Source organism: Leucopleurus acutus (genome assembly GCF_964270905.1).
Source record: "Leucopleurus acutus genome assembly, chromosome: 10".
Classification (NCBI taxonomy): Eukaryota; Metazoa; Chordata; class Mammalia; order Artiodactyla; family Delphinidae; genus Leucopleurus; species Leucopleurus acutus.
In genome coordinates, this window is record NC_139153.1 from 52,282,617 (window position 1) to 52,304,670 (window position 22,054).

At 38.3% G+C, this 22,054-nt stretch overlaps 1 protein-coding gene and 1 pseudogene across 2 annotated transcripts in view; one reads left to right on the top strand and one right to left on the bottom strand.

The window, feature by feature from the left end:
- Positions 1-18,162, bottom strand: part of FBXL2 (F-box and leucine rich repeat protein 2) — a gene marked incomplete at both ends in the record, with an annotated part of 60,859 nt that extends 42,697 nt beyond the window's left edge. The window contains one exon of the mRNA XM_082847603.1: positions 18,125-18,162. Within this exon, the coding sequence (XP_082703729.1) occupies positions 18,125-18,162 (38 nt within the window). The remainder of the gene's footprint in view (positions 1-18,124) is intronic.
- On the top strand, positions 6,827-7,205 carry LOC309967249 (large ribosomal subunit protein eL31-like; annotated as a pseudogene). Its single transcript has one exon. The product of its transcript is annotated as a large ribosomal subunit protein eL31-like (transcript).
- Positions 18,163-22,054: the final 3,892 nt, after the last annotated feature.

A 22,054-nucleotide genomic window follows, 5' to 3' on the forward strand; every position in this document is an offset into this window, starting at 1 on the left:
CATTATCCCCCCAACACACATACACAGATACTTGAATGTGCACAAGTTAAACAGGCATGATAAGGGACTTCCCTGGTGGTCCAGTGGTTAAGACTCTGTGCTCCCAATGCAGGGGTCCCAGGTCTGATCCCTGGTCAGGGAACTAGATCCCACATGCATGCCGCAACTAAGAGTTCACATACCACAACTAAGGAGCCCACCTGCCACAACTAAGACACAGCACAACCAAATAAATAAATATATTTTTAAATAGGCGTGATAAGACTCCAAACTGCCAAATTAAGCCAAATTCCCAAATCATGTTCCAATGAATAAAATAAACACCCTGAATGACAGAGCCTGGAACATTGGTAATAGAAACAGAGATAGCTAAAGGAATAAGAGTAGTCAGAAATCAGGTTCTGGCCCTTCCAAAACTTTTTATTTTTTTCTTGGAAACTGCTTCCTACCTCAAATGTGTTAACTTCACCCTTCATTAGAAAAGCACTAAAATCGCAACTTGGTTATAAATAAATACACACAGGAGTATATAGGAATGGATTTTTTTTCTTTTTTTTTGCGTTACGCGGGCCTCTCACTGTTGTGGCCTCTCCCATTGTGGAGCACAGGCTCCGGATGCGCAGGCTCAGTGGCCATGGCTCACGGGCCCAGCCGCTCCGCGGCATGTGGGATCCTCCTGGACCAGGGCACGAACCCGTGTCCCCTGCATCGGCAGGTGGACTCTCAACCACTCCGCCACCAGGGAAGCCCATACTTCTGGACTTTGTATTCTGCTTCACTGGTCTGTCTGCCTCTGTGCCAATAAGACCCTGTTTTTATCGTGAAGCTTTAAGCTCTTGATGTCTGGTAACGTTAAGCTCAACTTTTTCTTTTGTTAAAAATATTTATTTATTTATTTACTTACTTATTTATTTAGGCTGCCCTGGGTCTTAGTTGCGGCTCATGGGATCTTCACTGCAGCATGTTTAGTTGCGGCATGCAGACTTCTTAGTTGTGGCATGTGGACTTCTTAGTTGCAGCATGCGTATGGGATCTAGTTCCTTGGCCAGTGATCAAACCTGGGCCTCCTGCGTTGGACCACCAGGGAAGTCCCCAACTTTGTTTTTATTCATCAAAATTACCTTGGTTATTCTCGGCTACTCTTTTTTTTTTTTTTTAATTTCCACTTACGTTTTAGGATCAGCATATCAATTTACACAAGAAAACTTTATAAAATTTTATTGGAATTATGTTGAATTTATAGAAACTTTGGGGAGAATTGGGATATTGACAATATTAAGTCTTCCAACCCAGAAACATGATATACTCCATTATTTATTTAGGACTTCTTTAATTTCTCACAGTAATTTTTGTAGTTTTCCACATATATGTTTTGTTCATTTTTAGATTTTCCCCCCCTGGTTATTTGATGATGTTACTATTAAAATGGAATTTTTAAAATGTCATTTACTAATTGTTGCTAGTATATATACTTAACTTTCATATACTACGTCTTGCATACAGCAACATTTCCAAATTCATTTATATATTCTAGTGATTTTCTACAAACAAAATCAATACATTTGAGAATAATGACAATTTTCTTCCTTCCTTTCCAATAATTATACTTTTTATTCTTTTTCTTGCCTTACTGAAGTGGCTGTGATCTTCTCTAGTACCAATAATTGTAATGAAAGACATCTTTTTCTCTTTCCCATCTCAGAAAAAGCTGTCACTCTAATCATTGATTACAATGTTTACTATAGGGCTTTCCTCCTGCCTTTTAAATTTTCTAAAGTTACTTTGTTACACACTATAAAATACCTCAGCTTTGCACATGCATGGTTTTAACAACATCTCTTTAACATTTGCTTATTTCCCCTTTTAAAAACATATTAAATATAAGAGCAGATAGTACATAGAGTTCCCATATATTACTGCCATTTTGAGAAACACATAACACACACACACAGTTTCCCCTATTATTAACATCCTGCATTAGTGTGGCACATTTGTTACAATTAATAAATTAAGACTGACACACTGTTATTAACTAAAATCCACAGTTTATGATAAGGTTCACTCTTTGTATTGTACTATTCTATGGATCTGACAATATATCCACCATTATAGTATCATAGAGAATAGTTTACCACCCTAAAAATCACCTGTGCTTCACCTGTTAATCCCTTCTATCCTCCTCACGAACCTCTGGCAACGACTGTTTTTTTGTTTGTTTTTTTTTTATAAATTTATTTATTTATTTTTGGCTGTGTTGGGTCTTTGTTGCTGCACACGGGCTTTCTCTAGTTGCGGTGAGCAGGGGCTACTCTGTTGCGGTATGCAGGCTTCTCACTGCGGTGGCTTCTCTTGTTGCAGAGCACGGGCTCTAGGCACGCGGGCTTCAGTAGTTGTGGCTTGTGGGCTCTAGAGCACAGGCTCAGTAGTTGCGGCGCACGGGCTTAGTTGCTCTGCGGCATGTGGGATCCTCCTGAACCAGGGATTAAACCCGTGTCCCCTGCATTGGCAGGCGATTCTTAACCACTGCGCCAACCACGGAAGTCCCGACTGATCTTTTTAATGTCTCCATAGTTTTTCCTTTTCCAGAATGTCATATAATTGGAATCATAAGTATGTAGCTGTTCATATTAGCTTCCTTCACTATGCACATGCCTTTAAAGTTCCTCCATGTCTTTTAGTGGCATGATAGCTCATTACTTTCTATTGCTGAATGATATTCCACTATATGGATGTATCACTGTTTATCCATTCATTTATATAAGGACACCTTGGTTGCTTCCAGTTTTGAGTGATTATGAATAATCTTGCTATAAACATTTGTATGCAGGTGAATATGTTTTCTACTCAGTTGGATAAATACCTAGGAGTGTTGAGTGCTAGATCATGTAAGTTTAGAAGCTGCAAAATTGTCTTCCAAAGTGTCTATACCGTTTTGAATCACCAGCAATGAGAGTTCCTGTGCTCTGAATCTTGCCAACATTTGATATTGTTCAATTTTTAAATTTTAGCCATTCTAATACACAGAGTGATATCTCATTGTTATTTTAGTTTTCAATTCCCTAATGACATGAGAGCAAGCATCTTTTCATATGCTCATTGCCATCTGTATATGTTCTTTGGTGAGGTGTCTATTCAGACCTTTTGCCCATTTTTTAAATTGGTCTGTTTTTTCTTGTTGGATTTTAAGTGTTCTTTGTATATTGTGGACATCCGTCCTTTATCATATGTCTTTGCAAATATTTTCTCCCAATCTGTGGCTTGGCTTTTCATTCTCTTCTCAGAGAAGAAGTTTTTAATTTTAATAAAGTCCAACTTACCAATTTTGTCTTTCATGGATCATGCTTTTGAGGTTGTATCTAAAAACTCACTGTTAAACCCAAGGTCACCTACATTTTCTCCTATGCTTTCTTATGAAAGTTTGATAGTTTGGGGTTTTACATTTAGGCCTGTGATCCATTTTGAGTCAATTTTTGCGAAAGGTGTAACGTCTATGTTTACATTCTGTTTTTGCATATAAATGTCCAATTGTTCCAATGCCATGTGTTGAAAAAATATATTTTCTCCATTAAATTGCTTTTTCTCCTTTGTCAAAGATCAGCTGACTTTGTGTGGCTCTATTTCTGAGCTCTCTGTTCCATTGAGTTGTCTATTCTTTTGCCAACACCACACTGTCTTGATTTTTTTTTTTTTTTTTTTTTTTACTATTTATTTATTTGGCTGCACTGGGTATTCGTTGCTGCACGCAGGCTTTCTCTAGTTGCAGCGAGCAGGGGCTCATTGCGGTGGTTTCTCTTATTGCGGAGCACAGGCTCTAGGCGCACAGGCTTCAGTAGTTGTGACACGTAGGCTCAACAGTTGTGGCTTGTGGGCTCCAGAACACAGGCTCAGTAGTTGCAGTACAAGGGCTTAATTGCTCCACGGCATGTGGGATCTTCCCGGACCAGGGATCGAACCCATATACCCTGCAGTGGCAGGCGGCTTCTTAACCACTGCCACCAGGGAAGTCCGTCTTGATCTCTAAAACTCTAAACTAAGTCTTCATAGGTCAGTAGTGTCAGTCCTCCAACTCTGTTCTTCTTCAGTAATGCATTGGCCTTTCAGAGTCTTTTGTCTTTCTATACAAACTTTAAAATAGATTTGTCAATATCCACAAAATAACTCGGTGGTATTTTTTATCAGCATTGTGTTGACTCCATAGATCAACTTGGGAAGAATTAACATTTTAACAATATTGAGTCTTCTTATCCATGAATGTGTAACATCTCTTTACTTATTTAGACCTTCTTTGATTTCTTTCACTGGAGCTGGAGTTTTCATCATATAGATCTTTTGCTAGATTTATACCTAAGTATTCATTTTTTGAGGCTAATGTAAGTGGTATTGTTTTTTATTTTAACTTCCAGTTGTTCACTGCTGGTGAACAATACCAGAAATGGCAATAGGAAAGCAATTACCTTCTGCATATTAACCTTGTATCGTGCAACGTTATATAACTGCTTATTAATTACAGGAATATTTTGTCAATTCTTTTGGATTTTCTACATACACAATCATGTAATCTACAAACAAAACCAATGTATACCTTCCCAATGTATACTTTTTCTTTTCTTTTCTTATCTAATTGTATTAGGTAGGACTTCAGCAGTACTGTGATGAACAGGAGTAGTAAGAGGGGACATTATTTTCTGGTTCCTGATCTTGGGGATAAAGCAACCAGTTTCTCACCGTTAAGTACACTGTTAGCCTTAGAGGTTTTTTGGTAGATATTCTTGATCAAGTTGAGGAAGTTCCCCTCTATTTTTGATTTGATGAGACTTTTAATCATGAATGAGTATTAAAATTTGCCAAATACTTTTTCTGCATCTACTAATATGACCATATGATTTTGTTCTTTATCAGATCATTGATGTGACTGATTATGTTGATTTTTGAATGTTGAGGCATCCTTGCATGCATGAAATAAATCCCACTTGGTTATAGTGTATAATTCTTTTTATACATTGTTCAATCTGATTTGCTAACTTTTTTTTGAAGACTTCTGCATCTGTGTTCATGAGAGATATTGTTCTGTACTTTTCCTTTCTATAATGTATTTTCTGGTTTCGGTATTAGGGTAATGTTAGCTTCACAGAATAAATTAGGAATTATTCTGCTTCTATTTTCTGGATGACAACGTAGAGAATTAGTATCATTTCTTTCTTATGTTTGGTAGCATTCACCAATTAAATCATCTGGGTCTGATGTAGTAATTACATATATGTAATTGTGTCTGAAATGTTGGAGAGTATGTTGTAGACACGATGTTCATTTACGCCTAAAATACTCACATACTTCCTAAAAACAAGGATGTTCTTTTTCAGAAACACAGTACAATTAACAAAACAAGGAAAACTAACACCGACACAATACTGTAATCTATAGATCTTATTCAAAATCTGTCAATTGTCCCATTAATGGTCCTTAAAACAAAAGAAAAACTTTTTTTTCCGGCCCAGGATCACATATTGCATTTACTTGCCACGTCTCTTTAGTATCTTCTAATCTAAAACATTTTTTCAGTCTTTATCTTTCATGACTTTGCTACTTTTGAAGCAGATAGCCAGTTACTCTGTAGAATGTTCTGCCATGTGTCTAATATTTCCTCACGATTAGACTCAAGTTATAATTTTTGTCAGGAATGCCACAGAAATGACATTGTGCTCTTCTTGTGCATTACATCAGGGGGCATATGGTGTACATTTGTCCTATTAGTGGTGATGCCAACTTTGATCACTTGGTTAAGATGATTTCTGCCGGAGTGCCCCATTATAAAATTACATTTTTTCCCTCTGCAATTAATATGTATCTTGTGGGAGATTAGTTGAAACTATGAAAACGTTTTGTTTCTCACGTCATACCTTCACATATCTCATTATTTTGAAACTGGTAAATAAAGGAAAAGAATGTCAAGCATTTATCCTGCCTTTTTTCTACATAAACTGTATCACTGTGTAATCAAACAGAAGTGAAGTAATTCTTTATAAAAGCATTCCATATCATATGATATCATTTATACATGGAATCTAAAGAAAAGAGGTACAAATGAACTTATTTACAAAACAGAAGTACAGTCATGGATGTAGAAAACAAACATGGTTACCAGGGGATAAGAGGCGTAGGGATAATTTGGGAGATTGGGATTGACATATACACACTACTATATATAAAATAGATAACTAATAAGAACCTGCTGTATACCACAGGGAACTCAATACTCTGTAATGGCCTATATGGGAAAGAATCTAAAAAAAAAGAGTGGATATATAACTGATTCACTATACTATACACCTGAAACTAACAACACTGTAAATCAACTATACTCCAATAAAAAAAATGTTTTAAAGCAGTCCAACTAATAAATGAAGAAAAAGAATCAGAATATCATCATTTTGCAGCCCCAATAAGTTAATGATCTAGGCAATAAGCATACATAGATGCCAGCACAAAAAAAGGAAACCAAACATTGTGTAACTCCTAATAAAAGAACACACCACCACATAGTCTTACTAAAGGGATAGAACCTGAGTCTGATCAAACCTCTGGATCCAGCTGTCAATTTCCAAGAAATACAGATAAAGGAAACATGCTGAAATTGCACCATGAGGCTGCAATTAGCAAAACCCAGACTGTGGGAACTTCCACAATACATATCAAATAACTCAAGTTCTTCAACAGATAAAACGTGTAGAACAGAAAGAGACGGACAGGAGACCTGCTGATTATTAGAGACTTAAAGATTTATTAAATGAGCAAGACTAGCTGTTTTTTCCAACTGGAGCCCAGCAGGATGACTCCCGCAAAGAAGGGTGGCAAGAAGGAGGGCCAGTCTGCCATCAACGAGGTGGTGACCACAGAATACACTATCAACATTCATAAGCACATCCATGGAGTGAGTTTCAAGAAGCGTGCCCCTCAGGCACTCAAAGAAATCCAAAAATTCATCATGAAGGAGATGGGAACTCCAGATGTACACACTGACACCAGGCTCAACAAAGCTGTCTGGGCCAAAGGAATAAGGACTGTCCCATACCGTATCTGTGTGCAGTTGTCCAGAAAAATGTAATGAAGATGAAGATTCACCAAACAAGCTCTACATGTTGGTTACCTATGTACTTGTCGCCATTTTCAAAAATCTACAGACAGTTGATATGGATGAGAACTGTTGATTGTCAAATAAAGTTACAGAACCGCCAAAAAAAAAAAAATGGGCGAGACTAAACTGTAATGACTAAGGATGCACATATGGATGACAGATCTATAAAGAAATGAAAATACAGTGAAAGCTATAAAAATCAAGAAAGTGTTATTTCTGGAGAGGGAAGCAGTTATCATTTGGATGAGAAATGGAGGTGCTTCTTTGGTGACTGGCAAAGTTTTATTTATTGACCTAAGTGATGGCTAGGGTATTTGTCTAATATTTGTGTTTTGTGTGGTTCTCCAACTATATATTATACTTCATAATAAAAACATTTTTAAGAAAAAAATGTTTCAAAGAAGCAATAATGGAAATTGATAAATACTTGAAACTGAATAGTAAAAAGAAACACTAAACTTCAAAACTTGTGAAATTCAACAGAAGTAGAGCTTTGAGACTATCGCTCAAAGAACTTATCTATTATTAGATGAGGGAGCTGAAAAATAACTAGCTAAATGTCCAACTTAGGCAAGCTAAAGAAAACACAGTTAACCCAAAGAAAGACAAAGAATGGGATTTAAAAAGCTAGGAGTGGAAATCGTTAAAAAAGAAAGAAGAAAATAATAGAATAAAACCAATGTCATCAAGAAGACAAGAGGATGTAGAGAAAAGGGAACGCTTGTACACTGTTGGTGGGAATGTAAATTAGTTCACCTACTGCAGAAAACAATATGAATGTTCCTGAAAAAATTTTAAATAGAATTACCATATGATTCAGCAATTCCACTTCTGGGCATATGAAATAAAAAAAGGATATTGAAGAGATATATGGCCTCCCATGTTTACTGCAGCATCATTTACAAGAGCCAAGATATGGAAACAACGTAAGTGCCTGTCAACTGATTAACAGATAAAGATGTAGTAATACTTAGAATGAAATATTACTCAGCCATGAGAAAGAAGAAAATTCTGCCCTCTGTGACAACATGGATGGATTCTGAGGACATTATGCCAAGTAAGATAAGTCAGAGAAAGACAAATACTGTACGATATCACTTATATGTGGACCTAAAAGACAAACTCATAAAAATAGAGTAAAATGGTGGTTACCAGGGTCTGGGGGGAGGGGGAATAGTACAGATGTTGTTTAAGGATACGAACTTGCAACTACTAGATACATAAGTCCTAGAGATCTAATAAACAGTATAGTGATTACAGACAACAATACTGTAGTATTAAGACCAAACATGCTAGGAGACTAGATCTTAATTATTCCCATCACAAAAAATAAATGATAATTATGTGGTGTTCATAGGTAGCTAACACTACAATGGCAATCATATTACAATATATAAATGTACCAAATCAACATGTTGTACACCTTAGATTCATAAAATGTTATATGTCAAATACAAATACATATTTTTTAAAAACTGTTACCACCTTTGGAAACACTGGCTTTATCAAGAGCTGTAAAAATGTTCTCCTCCTTTGATCCAGTAATTCCTCTTCAGGAAGTTATCATAAAGAAATAATTCAACAAAACAAAAAATTTTAATTTCAGCATTTTCTAAAATTTTATTTCAGCATTATCTAAAATTTTTAAAAAGCAACCAAAAGGTTAAGTAAATCATGACATAAACTCCATGGACTATTAAGCAGCCATTGAAGTGGTAATTATGAAAAGTATGTGGTAATAGGGAAGAGTAATCGTTAAATGTTAGGTAGGAAAAAGCTCAGAGGAAAATGCTACGTTCCAAGCACTTCCAACTAAGCACAAATAAATATATATATGGGCCAAGAGTAGAAGGAAACTAAACTGTGCAAGATTTCCCAAATACAGCATGATTTTTTGCAAGCTGTTTCCTCTGCCTTGAATGTTCTCACACACACAGGCATACATATGCATACACACACATAAGTATACATTCAGATACATTCCCATATACAAATAAACATGCCCAATACACATACTACCATACACAAATATATACTAATGTACACAATGTTCTGGGCATAAAAACAGATACATAGATCCATGAAACATAATAAAGAGCCCAGGAACAAACCCACACATATATGGTCAATTAATTTATGACAAAGGAGCCAAGACATACAATGGGGAAAGAACAGTCTCTTCAATAAATGGTGCTGGGAAAACTGGACAGCCATATGTGAAAGAATGAAACTGGACTCCTGTCTTACAACCACAAAAATTAACTTAAAATGGATGAAAAGACTTGAATGTAAGACCTGAAACCATAAAAGTCCTAGAAGAAAACATAGAGGGTAAGCTTCTTGACCTAAGTCTTGAAGATGATATTTTGGATTTGACACTAAAAGCAAAGGCAACAAAAGCAAAAATAAACAAGTGGGACTACATCAAACTAAAAAGCTTCTGCACAGCAAAGGAAACCATCAACAAAATGAAAAGGCAACCTACTGACTGGGAGAAAATATTTGCAAACCATGTATCTGATGAGTTAATACCCAAAATCTATAAAGAACTCATACCACCCAATAGCAAAAAAAAATTCAATTAAAAAATGGGCAGAGGATCTAAATAGACATTTTTCCAAAGAAGGCACACAAATGGCCAAGAGGTACATGAAATACGCTCAACAACACTAATCATCAGGGAAATGAAAATCAAAACCACAGTGAGATATCATCTCTCACCTACTGGAATTGCTACTATCAAAAAGACAAGAAATAAGTATTGGCGAGGATGTGGAGAAAAAGGAACCCTTGGGTACTATCAGTGGGAATATAAATTGGTGCAGCCACTATGGAGAACAGTACGGCAGTTCCTCAAAAATTTAAAAACAGAACTACCATATGATCCAGCAATTCCACTTGTGGGTATTTATCTGAAGAAAATGAAAACATAACCCAAAAGATACACACTATCATGTTCACTGTAGCATTATTTACAACAGCCAAGATATGGAAGCAACCTAAGTGTCTATCAATGGATGAATGAATTAAAAAATGTGAGATACAGATACATATATGAAAATTTTTCAGCCATAAAAAAGAATGAAATCTTGCCATTTGTGACAACACAGATGGACCTCAAGGGTATTATGCTAAGTGAAATAAGTCACACAGAGAGAGACAAATACCATATGATCTCACTTATATGTGGAATCTAGATAAAAAAATAAAACAAAACCGAGCTAATAGATACAGAGAACAGATCTGTGGTTGCCAGAGGTGGTGGGAGGGTGGGCAAAATGGGTGAAGGGGGTCAAAAGGTACAAACCTCCAGTTATAACATGAATAAGTCATGGGGATGTAACATACAGCACGGTGATTATAGGTAATAACACTGTACTGCATATTTCAAAGCTAAGGGAGTAAATCTTAAAAGTTCTCCTCACAAGAAAAAAAGCTCTGTAACTATGTACAGTGACAGATATTAACTAGACTTATTGTGGTGATCATTGTGCAGTATGTACAAATATCAAATCATTATATCATACACCTATGTCAATTATATATATATATATATATACATATAATCTCAATTTTTTAAAAAAAAGATTAGATTTACTGTGTTATGCAACATAAAATCCAGGACAAACACAAGAAATTATAACATGTTTAGAGAACCTATATACACACTCAAGAGGGAGAGAACATGGCCCTAAACATAGGGCAAGTCTTAGGTTGAACTAGGTGAAAGAAGGAGTGAGCAAAAGATTAGCACTTTCTCTATAAATAACAAATGCTGGAGAGGGTGTGGAGAAAAGGGAACCCTCCTACACTGTTGGTGGGAATGCAAGTTGGTGCAGCTACTATGGAGAACAGTATGGAGGTTCCTCAGAAAACTAAATACAGAATTACCATATGATCCAGCAATCCCACTCCTGGGCATATATTCAGACAAAACTACAATTCAAAAAGATACATGCACCCCTATGTTCATAGCAGCACTATTCACAATTGCCAAGACATGGAAACAACCTAAATGCTCATCAACAAATGAATGGATAAAGAAGATGTGGTACATATATACGATGGAATATTACTCAGCCATAAAAAAGAATGAAATAATGCCATTTGCAACAACACGGATGCAACTAGAGATTATCATACTAAGGGAAGTAAGTCAGAAGGAGAAAGACAAATACCACATGATGTCACATATGTGGAGTCTAAAATATGACACAAATGAACCTATCTATGACACAGAAACAGAATCAGGGACAGAGAGAACAGACTTGTGGTTGCCAAGGGGAGGGGAGGGGAGGGATGGAGCGGGAGTTTGGGATTAGCAGATGCAAATTATTATATGTAGGATAGATAAACAACAGGGTCCTACTGTACAGCACTGGGAACTATATTCAATACCCTGTGATAAACCATAATGGAAAAGAATATGAAAAAGAATGTACACATATGTATAACTGAATCACTTTGCTGTACAGCAGTAATTAACACATTGTAATTCAACTACACTTCAATAAAAAATAAATTTTAAAAAAAAAGAACAAATTAGAGAATGACATTTTCAGGGACTGGAAATAACTCAGAGTTGCCAGAGTTTACAAGGAAGTTGGAAAAGAGTGAGAGATGAGATAGAGTAAGAGATAATAAGTGGACAGTTCTGGGAGAATAATTTAAGTCATAACAATTTACATGGAATTTACACTAAAGGCAACAGGAAAGGTTTTAAGGAGGAGAGAAGCAAAATTAGTAAGATAAAAAAGAAATTAATAGAAAGTTGCAATAATAATCGCAGTGAATAAAATACTTGTTTTAATCATTAAAACACCAAATTATCCTCTTAAAAAGATTATTAAATGGAGACACTATTTGAAAAAACTGGATGAAAAGATGTAGATGATACAGTAGTATTAAAAACAAGAAAGGGGGTCTTCCCTGGTGACGCAGTGGTTGAGAGTCCGCCTGCCAATGCAGGGGACATGGGTTCGTGCTCCGGTCCGGGAAGATCCCACATGCCGCGAAGCGGCTGGGCCCGTGAGCCATGGCTGCTGAGCCTGTGCGTCCGGAGCCTGTGCTCCGCAACGGGAAAGGCCACAACAGTGAGAGGCCCGCGTACCGCAAAAAAAAAAAAAAAAAAAAAAAGAGCACAATGAGATGCTATTCTATACTTAAGACATGTAAAAACACTAAATTTTTGAAAGGAACAACTCAACCGAGTCTCTTAGCCATTGTTTGTATGAAGGCAAATTGATAAGACCACTTTGGAAAAACAACATTACTATATGAAGTTAAAAACTTGTAGTCTATGACCCCCAGCAATTCCACTCGGAGCGAGTGGAATTTCATACATTTATTGGCCATTTGTATTTCTTCCTTTGTTCAGACCCTCTTCAAACTTTTTCTAAGAGCTAATCCACCTCATTCTTAATAATTTTTAAGAACTGATGTATATGTGTGTGTGTGTGTGTGTGTGTGTGTGTGTGCGCGTGTATGTTGAAGAAGATAGCCTTTGCTTATAATGTGTATTCGAATTATTTCACCTACTACTATGCTATTTATCTTTGGTATGGTATATTTTGCCATATTTTACTATTCAAAGAATCAAACTTCCCAATCTTTTCTGTTTTAACTACTGAATTCACAGCTTTTAAATTAACAGGTCTCTAACATAACTTTCCAGGGATAAAGCTCTGGAGTAGAATGTACTAGATCCATCCTTCCTATCTGTGGAGCTCTACTGGTGTTTCATGCCACCTCAATGTACATTTAAAAATCTAAAGGCATCATCAGAGTTCTAATGTATAAGCATAACCCCAACCGAGACTAAGGAAGATTTGCCTCTGCCATGATTTGGACTTAGATGTCAACCCTAAAACAGTACATAATAGTATACAGAGGAAGGGCCTTTAAGCTTCTGCATCTGATTTCAACACACGTTAATTTGGTCCTCATGCACGGTAAAAATAAATAAATAAATAAATAACACAATAAAAATGAACAAACCAAAAAAACCTCTTTAACAAAAAAGAAAAGTCTGCATAGATGTTTAAACATGAATTTGTAATATGTACCCCCAAAAGATCATCTTACCTGTTAGGCTGCCTTGGAATATATATAAGGCATCACAGGCAGCAGGAGGTGTAGGTACCAGTCCTTGAAAAAGTCCATGGAGTGCTGCAACCAACCAGCAGGCAAGAACACCCACTCAGAAAAAATCTATGAGTTTTTTTTTCATCTGATCATCTTATTGCTAGTTTTAAGACTACCCAATATTATTAATTCACAGATACCTCTGTTACCCATTTCTAGTTTGTACTTAACAAGTTTTACATTTGCCTTTTCTATCCTGCTTTCACTTATAAAAGATATTCGAGTTCTCCCTCTCTATCCTTCACTCTCACACAGTTCAACAAATAGCTTGTAATTTTTCTTCATTTTATAATTTTCCCTAGCAAACTAGTAAAACCGCCAAATTATAGGTAATTATGTAGTTGATTCCATTTGTCCGAAATGATTAGCCTCACCTCTCCTGTTTGAGGCAATCAAACCTTCCTTCATCAAGCTAACAAACATGATCAGGATTTAATTTTGTCATGGATCCACATTTTTGTTTTATTTTTTATTTTTTGGACATGCCACACAGCATGTGGGATCTTAGTTCCCCAACCAGGGATCGAAACCGCACCCCTTGCATTGGAAGCTCAGAGTCTTAACCACTGGACCGCTGGGGAAGTCCCCACATGCATTTTAAAAGGAAATACAATTATACAGATAACGGTGATTTAGTTTTTAAAAATATGTCTAATAAGAGGTTTATTATTTATTACTAACAAAAGCCATGTCTTCTCAGAACGTTTTAAACTATTTACTGCACGTAGCACTCCCTATTCCTATGAAGTTTACATGCATTTTCATTTCATCACTAGCGCCTGAGAGCAACCATAACAGAAGTAAAAACTTAAGGTCAACCAAATTAATATTAAAATTTATAATCTGAGTTGTGAGCCAATATTTGCTCATATAAGACTTTTCTCAAAAGAGGAATGGTTCCTTCCAAGAGACTGCCTTTTTTATAATACAAAATAATTAACAGTTGTCATAATACCACCACTATTCTGCTCAAGCTCCAGTAGTAGTCAGTTTAATGTCAGATGGTAGTATGCAATTTCCATTGAGACTGAATTAGTGTAGGTTGATGAAATGAAGCACTGGGCTACATTAACTTACTTAATAATCAGGTATTTTACTGAGACTGTTATCAGTAGCATATGTTAAGATCCATATCAGAACAGCTTGCTTTTTTCAGCTGTTTGTATTAAAACCAACTGCACTGTCAACAGTATTTATTAAGTATTCAGAGATCCAAAATTGATATTAATTAATAATAATAAGAGGGACTTCCCTGGTGGTCCAGTGGTTAAGAATCCACCTTCCAATGCAGGGGACGCATTTTCGATCCCTGGTTGGGGAACTAAGATCCCACATGCTGCAGGGCAACTAAGCCCATGTGCTGCAACTAATGAGCCCACACACTGCAACTACTGAGTCTGTGCACTCTAGAGCCTGTGCTACAACTAGAGAGCCCACGTGCCGCCACTAGAGAGAAGCCCGCGTGCCGCAACGAAAGATTCCGCATGCTGCAACTAAGACCTGACGCAGTCAAATAAATAAATAATAAATATTTTTTTAAAATAATGAGATAACATTTATTTAACATTTATTAAATGCCAGGTACTCAGAGCCAGCCAACAACCCCCTAAGGTAAGAACTATTACTATTACAGATATGGGAAATTATGGCCCAGAGAGTGAAGTCACTTTAAGGTCACACAACTAGTAAATGGGGAGAGCTGAAATCTCAAGCAAGTTTAGCTCCAAAATACAGACAATAACAACGAGGACAAATACATGCAAGGAGAACCCAACTCACTAACAGATATAGACATTACAACAAACTATATATTCCCATTGTTATAAGCATTATATAACTGACTCCCTAGGAACAGTAAAATTACAAGCTATTTGTTGAACTGTGGGAGAGTGAAAGGTAGAGAGGGAGAACTCGAATATCTTTAATTTATAAGTGAAAGCTGGATAGAAAAAGCAAATGTAAAAGCTTGTTAAGTAACAAACTAAAAATGGGTAGCAGAAGGGCCCTGTGAATTAATAATATCGGGTAGTCTTAAAACTAGCAATAAGATGATCAGATAAAAAAACTCAGATTTTTTCTGAGTGGATTCAAAGTGATATAGAGAGATGAAAAGTGCATAGTTCCAGGTACTTCCCTGGTGGTCCAGTGGATAAGACTCCACGCTCCCAATGCAGGGGGCCTGGGTTCGATCCCTGTTTGGGGAACTAGATCCCGCATGCATGCCACAACTAAGAAGTCAGCATGCTGCAACTAAAAGATCCCGCATGCCGCAACGAAGATCCCGAGTGCCGCAACTATGACCAGGATCAGCCAAAATAAATAAATAAATAAACAAACAAACATTAAAAAATAAAAATAAAAAAATCACGTAGTTCCAGGTTTGTTAACGGTTCCAGAGGGTAAGCTGAAGCTTCACTTGATATGACCAGTAATGGAAGCTAGCAGAGAATTTAAGAGGGTGGTAACAGATGCAGTAAAAAATGGCAGAAGAGAAAGTGACCTTGGCTGCAAGCAAATAAGATTATCGTACACTCAAGGAATTCACACCTATTGATGAAGTAAGACTGAAAGTAAATAGGAATTCAACGAGAACAGGAACAACAGTCTGCTCTGTCACAAAGAAGTCTACTATATGAAGTAAAAATGTACGCCTAAGACAGACTGAAAGTATGAAGACATCATTTATCTTAGCAAAACCAATCAACACTTAAGCTCCATGAGGTGGGGAATTTGTAGCACTCACTCACTTTGTTGTGGAATTAACGAACGATGAAGATGTCTGCTTTGGTAACCTGGCTCAAACCCTTCTTCAAAATTTTGCTTAAAAAGGGTAGCCAGGAAAGGGGAGAGCTGCTACTATTGAGAATAGAAAGTCTGAGAGTAAAATGGCAGAAATGATATAAAGACCAACAAAAATTAATATCTGGCTAGAGTTAGTTTTGAGAATGAAGAGTCAGAGAAGACCTGTTGTGGCAGTACTTTAAGATTTAAATTCCCTTTACAGACTCCAAAATTAGAACAGAAGTGGGAATGCAAATCTATGAACATTTGCTCCCAAATGACAATTCTTTTTTAAAAATGATCTATGTATGAGCCTTAGCATAATTCAAAAACTATAACTCCAGGATTTTTGAAAGCTGGGTCCATCATGGATGTTTAAAAGAACTAATACTTCTAAAACGGCAGTTCAGAAATCACACTGGCACGGAAAATGACGTAATTCCAACACCCGCCCCGCCCCCCACCGGCCCTTTTTGGTCAGTAGGTAGAAACAGTACCATGGCTGAGTACAGTATAAAAGCTAACCCTACCAAAAGGGAAAGAATATTAAGTCAGCACCCTTGAGTCAAAACAGCAGCAGTACTCAGGAGAAGGGTGGAGTTTAATCACACTCCAGTGTTAAATGACTAACGTGGGTCGGTGTGAAGCTGGTTATGAGTCCCCAGGGTAAAAATGACATATTCACATTACAGTTTGATGTCTGTGCTAGAAAAATGTTCAGACTAAGAATGAAACATTGCACAATTCTGGGAAACATCACTCACTCTGTGGTCTGGTGTGGATGGCATCGCCGACCGCTGCATAGTAACAGCCAGCCCACCCTAACCACGCTGGTTCTAACAACTTACGGTGCTTGATTAAGACCCTCTGGGTTCATGTGATAAACATATCATTCCTTCCTTGTTACCACTTTCTTAACTTTAAAATGGTCTAAAATGCCAAAGAATATTCTCTCTTAACTAAACAAATATTTATTTTGTTGAAATAAAACATAACTGCTGTATTTTTCATGTGATCCTGCCATGAATTAATTTTCTTCTTTATTAACTGAGTAGAATGAGCTCACGGCAATAGTGTCAAACAACACCTGATGACTAATGAAATGCCACCCTGAAGCCCCTAAAATGTGATCACCACCACAAAGACCCTAAGCCTTCACCCCATTCCTGACTCAAGAACAAAAGTCTAACATACAAGGTGGAAAAGGTGAGCAATCCATGGCATTTATAGAGCAACTCTGTGATGGACTCCAACATGTAAACAAAACACACATTCATACTCATCCCCTAAATGTTAAAATGAGATTTAGCACAGCCAGGGAACAGAGTAAGCTGCTCAATCTCTTACTATATATCAGCATTTCCCAAAATATTTTCCAAGGAATATTAAAAGCGTTCCATGGTCAGTAAATCTGAAATGCCACAACTATTCATCTGGGAGCATCACCATGCATATTAGCCTATTAGGGCTCTGAGAGGTTATGTGGTAAAGAAACTGGTTTTGTTAACCCAGTTTTTCCCATACTTACTTGATCACAAAACCTGCTTTTTTCTTTTGTTTTGTGAAATATCAGTGATATGAAGAGTTTGGGAAATGCCACTCAAAGATTACCATGTGTACGTGTATTAATTGTTTGTTAACAATTAAAATATAACATCCAAAATTAAATAAGATTTGCTTGATGCTTGCAGAGTACTAAAGGAAACTGCAGTGCCTCAGGTTCAACAAATGTTGGCTGATGGCTTTACTTCCCAAAACGACAAGCAAAATACCATTAACTGTATATTCAGTAATGCTAAAAAATAAAGCACAAAAAGCCTGTTCTATAGTAGTGTCACTTAGCACATAATTCTCATAAAGTGAATAAAAACATCAATATTTGGGCTGATAGCATTTTAAGTGCTCAGTAAGAACATATAGTGTAATTATTGATCAGAAAAACATCTAAATGTCTATGACTTCAGGAGCTCACAACCTTAATAATCTCTCCTCGTGTTACTGACTACATTGAGATAACCTACTAATACCCAAACAGTGGCACCTACTGAGGATTATTACAATACTTACCACATTACAAAAAGAATCCAGACCAATGCTACGTACATACTTAGTACATTCTGGATTAGACCAAGTAAAATTTAACAACAAGCTGAACAGCATTCTATAAAACAAAAACAAAAAGTCAGTTAGGCTAATTCTGTCTGTTTTTCTAAGCTATGGACTCATAGTGAGAAAGAAGATTGTCTTGGAACTTGATGACTGAATCATATCTGAAATCTTTAAAGTTTATCTACACTTACCTCAAAAGAAGTTCTTTGGGTAACTTTTTGTTAATAAGGCCTTCATCATTATTTGAGAAAACCTACAGAAAAAAAAAAGGGGATATTATTAAAATGTTCCTCAATCAAAAAAAAAAAGGGGCTTCCCTGGTGGCGCAGTGCTTAAGAATCCTCCTGCCAATACAGGGGACAATGAGTTCAATCCCTGGTCTTGAAAGATCCCACATGCTGTGGAGCAACTAAGCCCGTTAGCCACATCTACTGAACCTGTGCTCTACAGCCCAAGAGCCGCAACTACTGGCCCCACGCGCCACAATTACTGAAGCCCGCGCACCCTAGAGCCCCCACACCGCAACTACTGAGCCCATGCAATACAACTACTGAAGCCTGTGTGCTCTAGGGCCTGCATGCAGCAACTACTGAGCCCGTGTGCCACAACTACCAAAGCTCGCGCGCCTAGAGCCTGTGCCTCACAACAAGAGAAGCCACTGCAATGAGAAGCTTGCACACCACAACTAGTGAAAGCCTGCGTGCAGCAACAAAGACCCAACACAGCCAAAAAAAACCAAAACAAAAAACAACTTAGGAATACATTTAACTAAAGAAGTGCCTGACATTATATATTGAAAACTTACACTAAACACTGTTGTGAGAAATTAAAGAAGGCTTGAATAAACTGAAACACATCCCATATTCATGAATTGGAAGATTTAATAGCGTTAAGTTAGAAATGTTCCTCAGCTTTGTACTTATTCTGCTTGGGGTTTGCCAGCTATGTCCAGTCTGCTATTAGGCCCATCAAATGAATATTTAATGTCTGATTCATACTTTCACTTCTAGCATTCCCAGTTCAGTCTTTTTATAGTCTTCCATCTTCCTGCTAAAATTTTCTAACTGTTCATCCATTCCAACTGTTCAACATCTGGACCATCACTGACTGTTTCTCTTAGCTCTTCTCCTGACCATGGGTCACATTTCTTTGTTTCTCTCCATGTCTCATAATTTGTTATTTCACACCAAATACTGTGCATAAAAAAATAATTAATTTACAAGGATCAATGAAACTAAGAGATGTTTCTCTGAAAAGAAAAAATTGACAGAGAAAGGGAGGAGAGACTGGCCAAGATAGCAGAGTAGAAAGACACTGAGCTCACCTCCTCTCACGAGCATACCAAAATCACAACTATTTGCAGAACAACCATCAATGAAAAAGACCAGAATCTACCAGAAAAAGATCTTCTACAATTAAAGGAGGAACCACAACAAGATGGGTAGGAGAGGCAGACTCTCAATATAATCATGTCCCATACCAGGGGGTGGGCAACCCACAAACTGGAGAATCATTATATTGCAGAGGTTCTCCCACAGGAGTGAGAGTTCTAAGCCCCACATCGGGCTCTGCAGCCCAGGAGTCAAGCACCAAGAAGACAAGCCCCCAGAGCATTTGGCTTTGAAGGTCAGCAGGGCTTAACTTTGGGAGGCTCAAAGGACTGGGGGAAACAGAGACCTGGCTCTTAAAAGGTGCACACAAAATCTGACATGTTCTAGAACCCAGGGCAAAAGCAGTAATTTGATAGGAGCCTGGGCCAGACCTACCTACTGGTCTAGGAGAGTCTCCTTGGAGGGAGGTGGGGGGGAGCTGTGGCTCACCCTGGGGACACAGACACTGGCAGCAGCCAATCTTGGGAGCTCCTTCTACTGCGTGGACAATGGTGCTGCCAGGCACCATTGTGGAACCCTCCCTCTAGCTCATTAGCACCAAGACCTGGCCCATCCAACGGCCTGTAGGCACCAGTGCTGGGATGCCTCAGGCAAAGCAACTAATTGGATGGGGACACAACCCCACCTATCAGCAGACAGGCTGCCTAAAACTTCCTGAGCCCACACCTGCCTCTGAACATGGCCCTGCCCACCGGAGGGCTAGGACCCAGCTCCACCCACCAATATGCAGGCACCAGCCCTGCCCTCCCAGAAGGCTGCTCTAGCCATTGGACGAGTCTCACCCACCAGGGGGCAGGCACCATACGTAAGAAAGGCACAATCCCACAGCCTGCAGACCCAGCCTGCCCACAGCAGGCCAGACCCTACCCTGGGACCAGCTGGGCCCCAATCCTTCCCACTAGCAGGCCAAAACAAGCTTCCCAACACCCTGGACCCCATACTCAACTGTGTCAGGAAACGCCCCCACCCCCCACCCCCACACACCAGTTATCTGACACCAGCTCTGTGATCCCTGGGCACTACAGCCAGACTCCAGGACCCAACTGTGACTGCTAGTAGTCCGGCATTAATCCCAAGACCTGGCTTCACCCATCAGTAGGTGGGCAACAGCCCCAAAGTTTTCTGGACCCTGATTCCACCCACTAGTGAGCCAGGACTAGCCCCAGGGCCCCCTGGGGTACAGCAGTCACCTGCCTCGTGACTAGGCTCCACCAACCAGTAGCCAACAGCCTCCCAAAGCACAGCCAAAGCATGGCCTGGCAACCAACCGGAGTAAGGGCCAACCAAGGCTACCAGACTGTCCACATAGTCAGCCTGCCACAATAGAAGGAAACATGCAGCCCTCATAGGGGGAACTGCTAGAACATACAGTTTGGCCATGATAGGGGACTGCACTGCTAGGGTGCATAGCACATCTCCTACAGAAGAATACTTCTCCAAGGTCAGGAAACATAATTAACCCACCAGATACATAAAAATACAAACAGTGGGGCTTCCCTGATGGCACAGTGGTTGAGAGTCCGCCTGCCTATGCAGGGGACATGGGTTCGTGCCCCGGTCCGGGAAGATCCCACATGCCACAAAGCAGCTGGGCCCATGAAACATGGCCGCTGAGCCTGCATGTCCGGAGCCTGTGCTCCTCAACGGGAGAGGCCACAACAGTGAGAGGTCCGTGTACCGCAAAAAAAAAAAACAAAAAAAACAAAAAAACCCCCAGCAACTTAGGCAAAATGAGGTGACAGAAGAACATGTTCTAAATGAAGGAACAAGATAAAACCCTAGAATAAGAACTTAGTGAAGTGGAGACACGCAATCTACCCAAGAAAGAGTCCAGGGTAATGATCATAAAGATGATCAAAGAACTCAGGACAAGAATGGATGCACAGAGTAAGAAGTTAAAAGTTTTTAACAAAGAGAAAACATAAAAAACAAGAGAAAGATGAAGAACACAATAACTGAAATAAAAAATATACTAGAAGGAATCTACAGTAGACTAAATGATACAGAAAAATGGATCAGCAAGCTGAGAGATGGAGTAGTAGAAATCACTGCCACTAAACAGAAAAAAGGAAAAAGAACAAACAGAAATGAGGACAGTTTAAGAGCCCTTTGGGACAATATCAAGTGCACAAATATTCACATTATAGGGGTCCCAGAAGGAGAAGAGAGATAAAAAGGAGCTGAGAACATATTTGAAGAAATAACAGGTGAAAACTTCCCTAACCTGGAAAAGGAAACATTCATCCAAGTCCAGGAAGGGCAGAGAGTTCCATATAAGATTAACCCAAAGAATAACACACCAAGACACACTGTAATTAAAATGACAAAAAAATTAAAGATAAAGAGAGAATCTTAAAAGCAGCAAGGGAAAAGCAACAAATAACATCTAAGGGAACTCCCATAAGCCTATCAGCTGATTTTTCAGCAGAAACCCTGCAGGCCAGAAGGGAGTGGCATGATATATTTTAAATGATGAAAGGGAAGAACTTGCAACCTA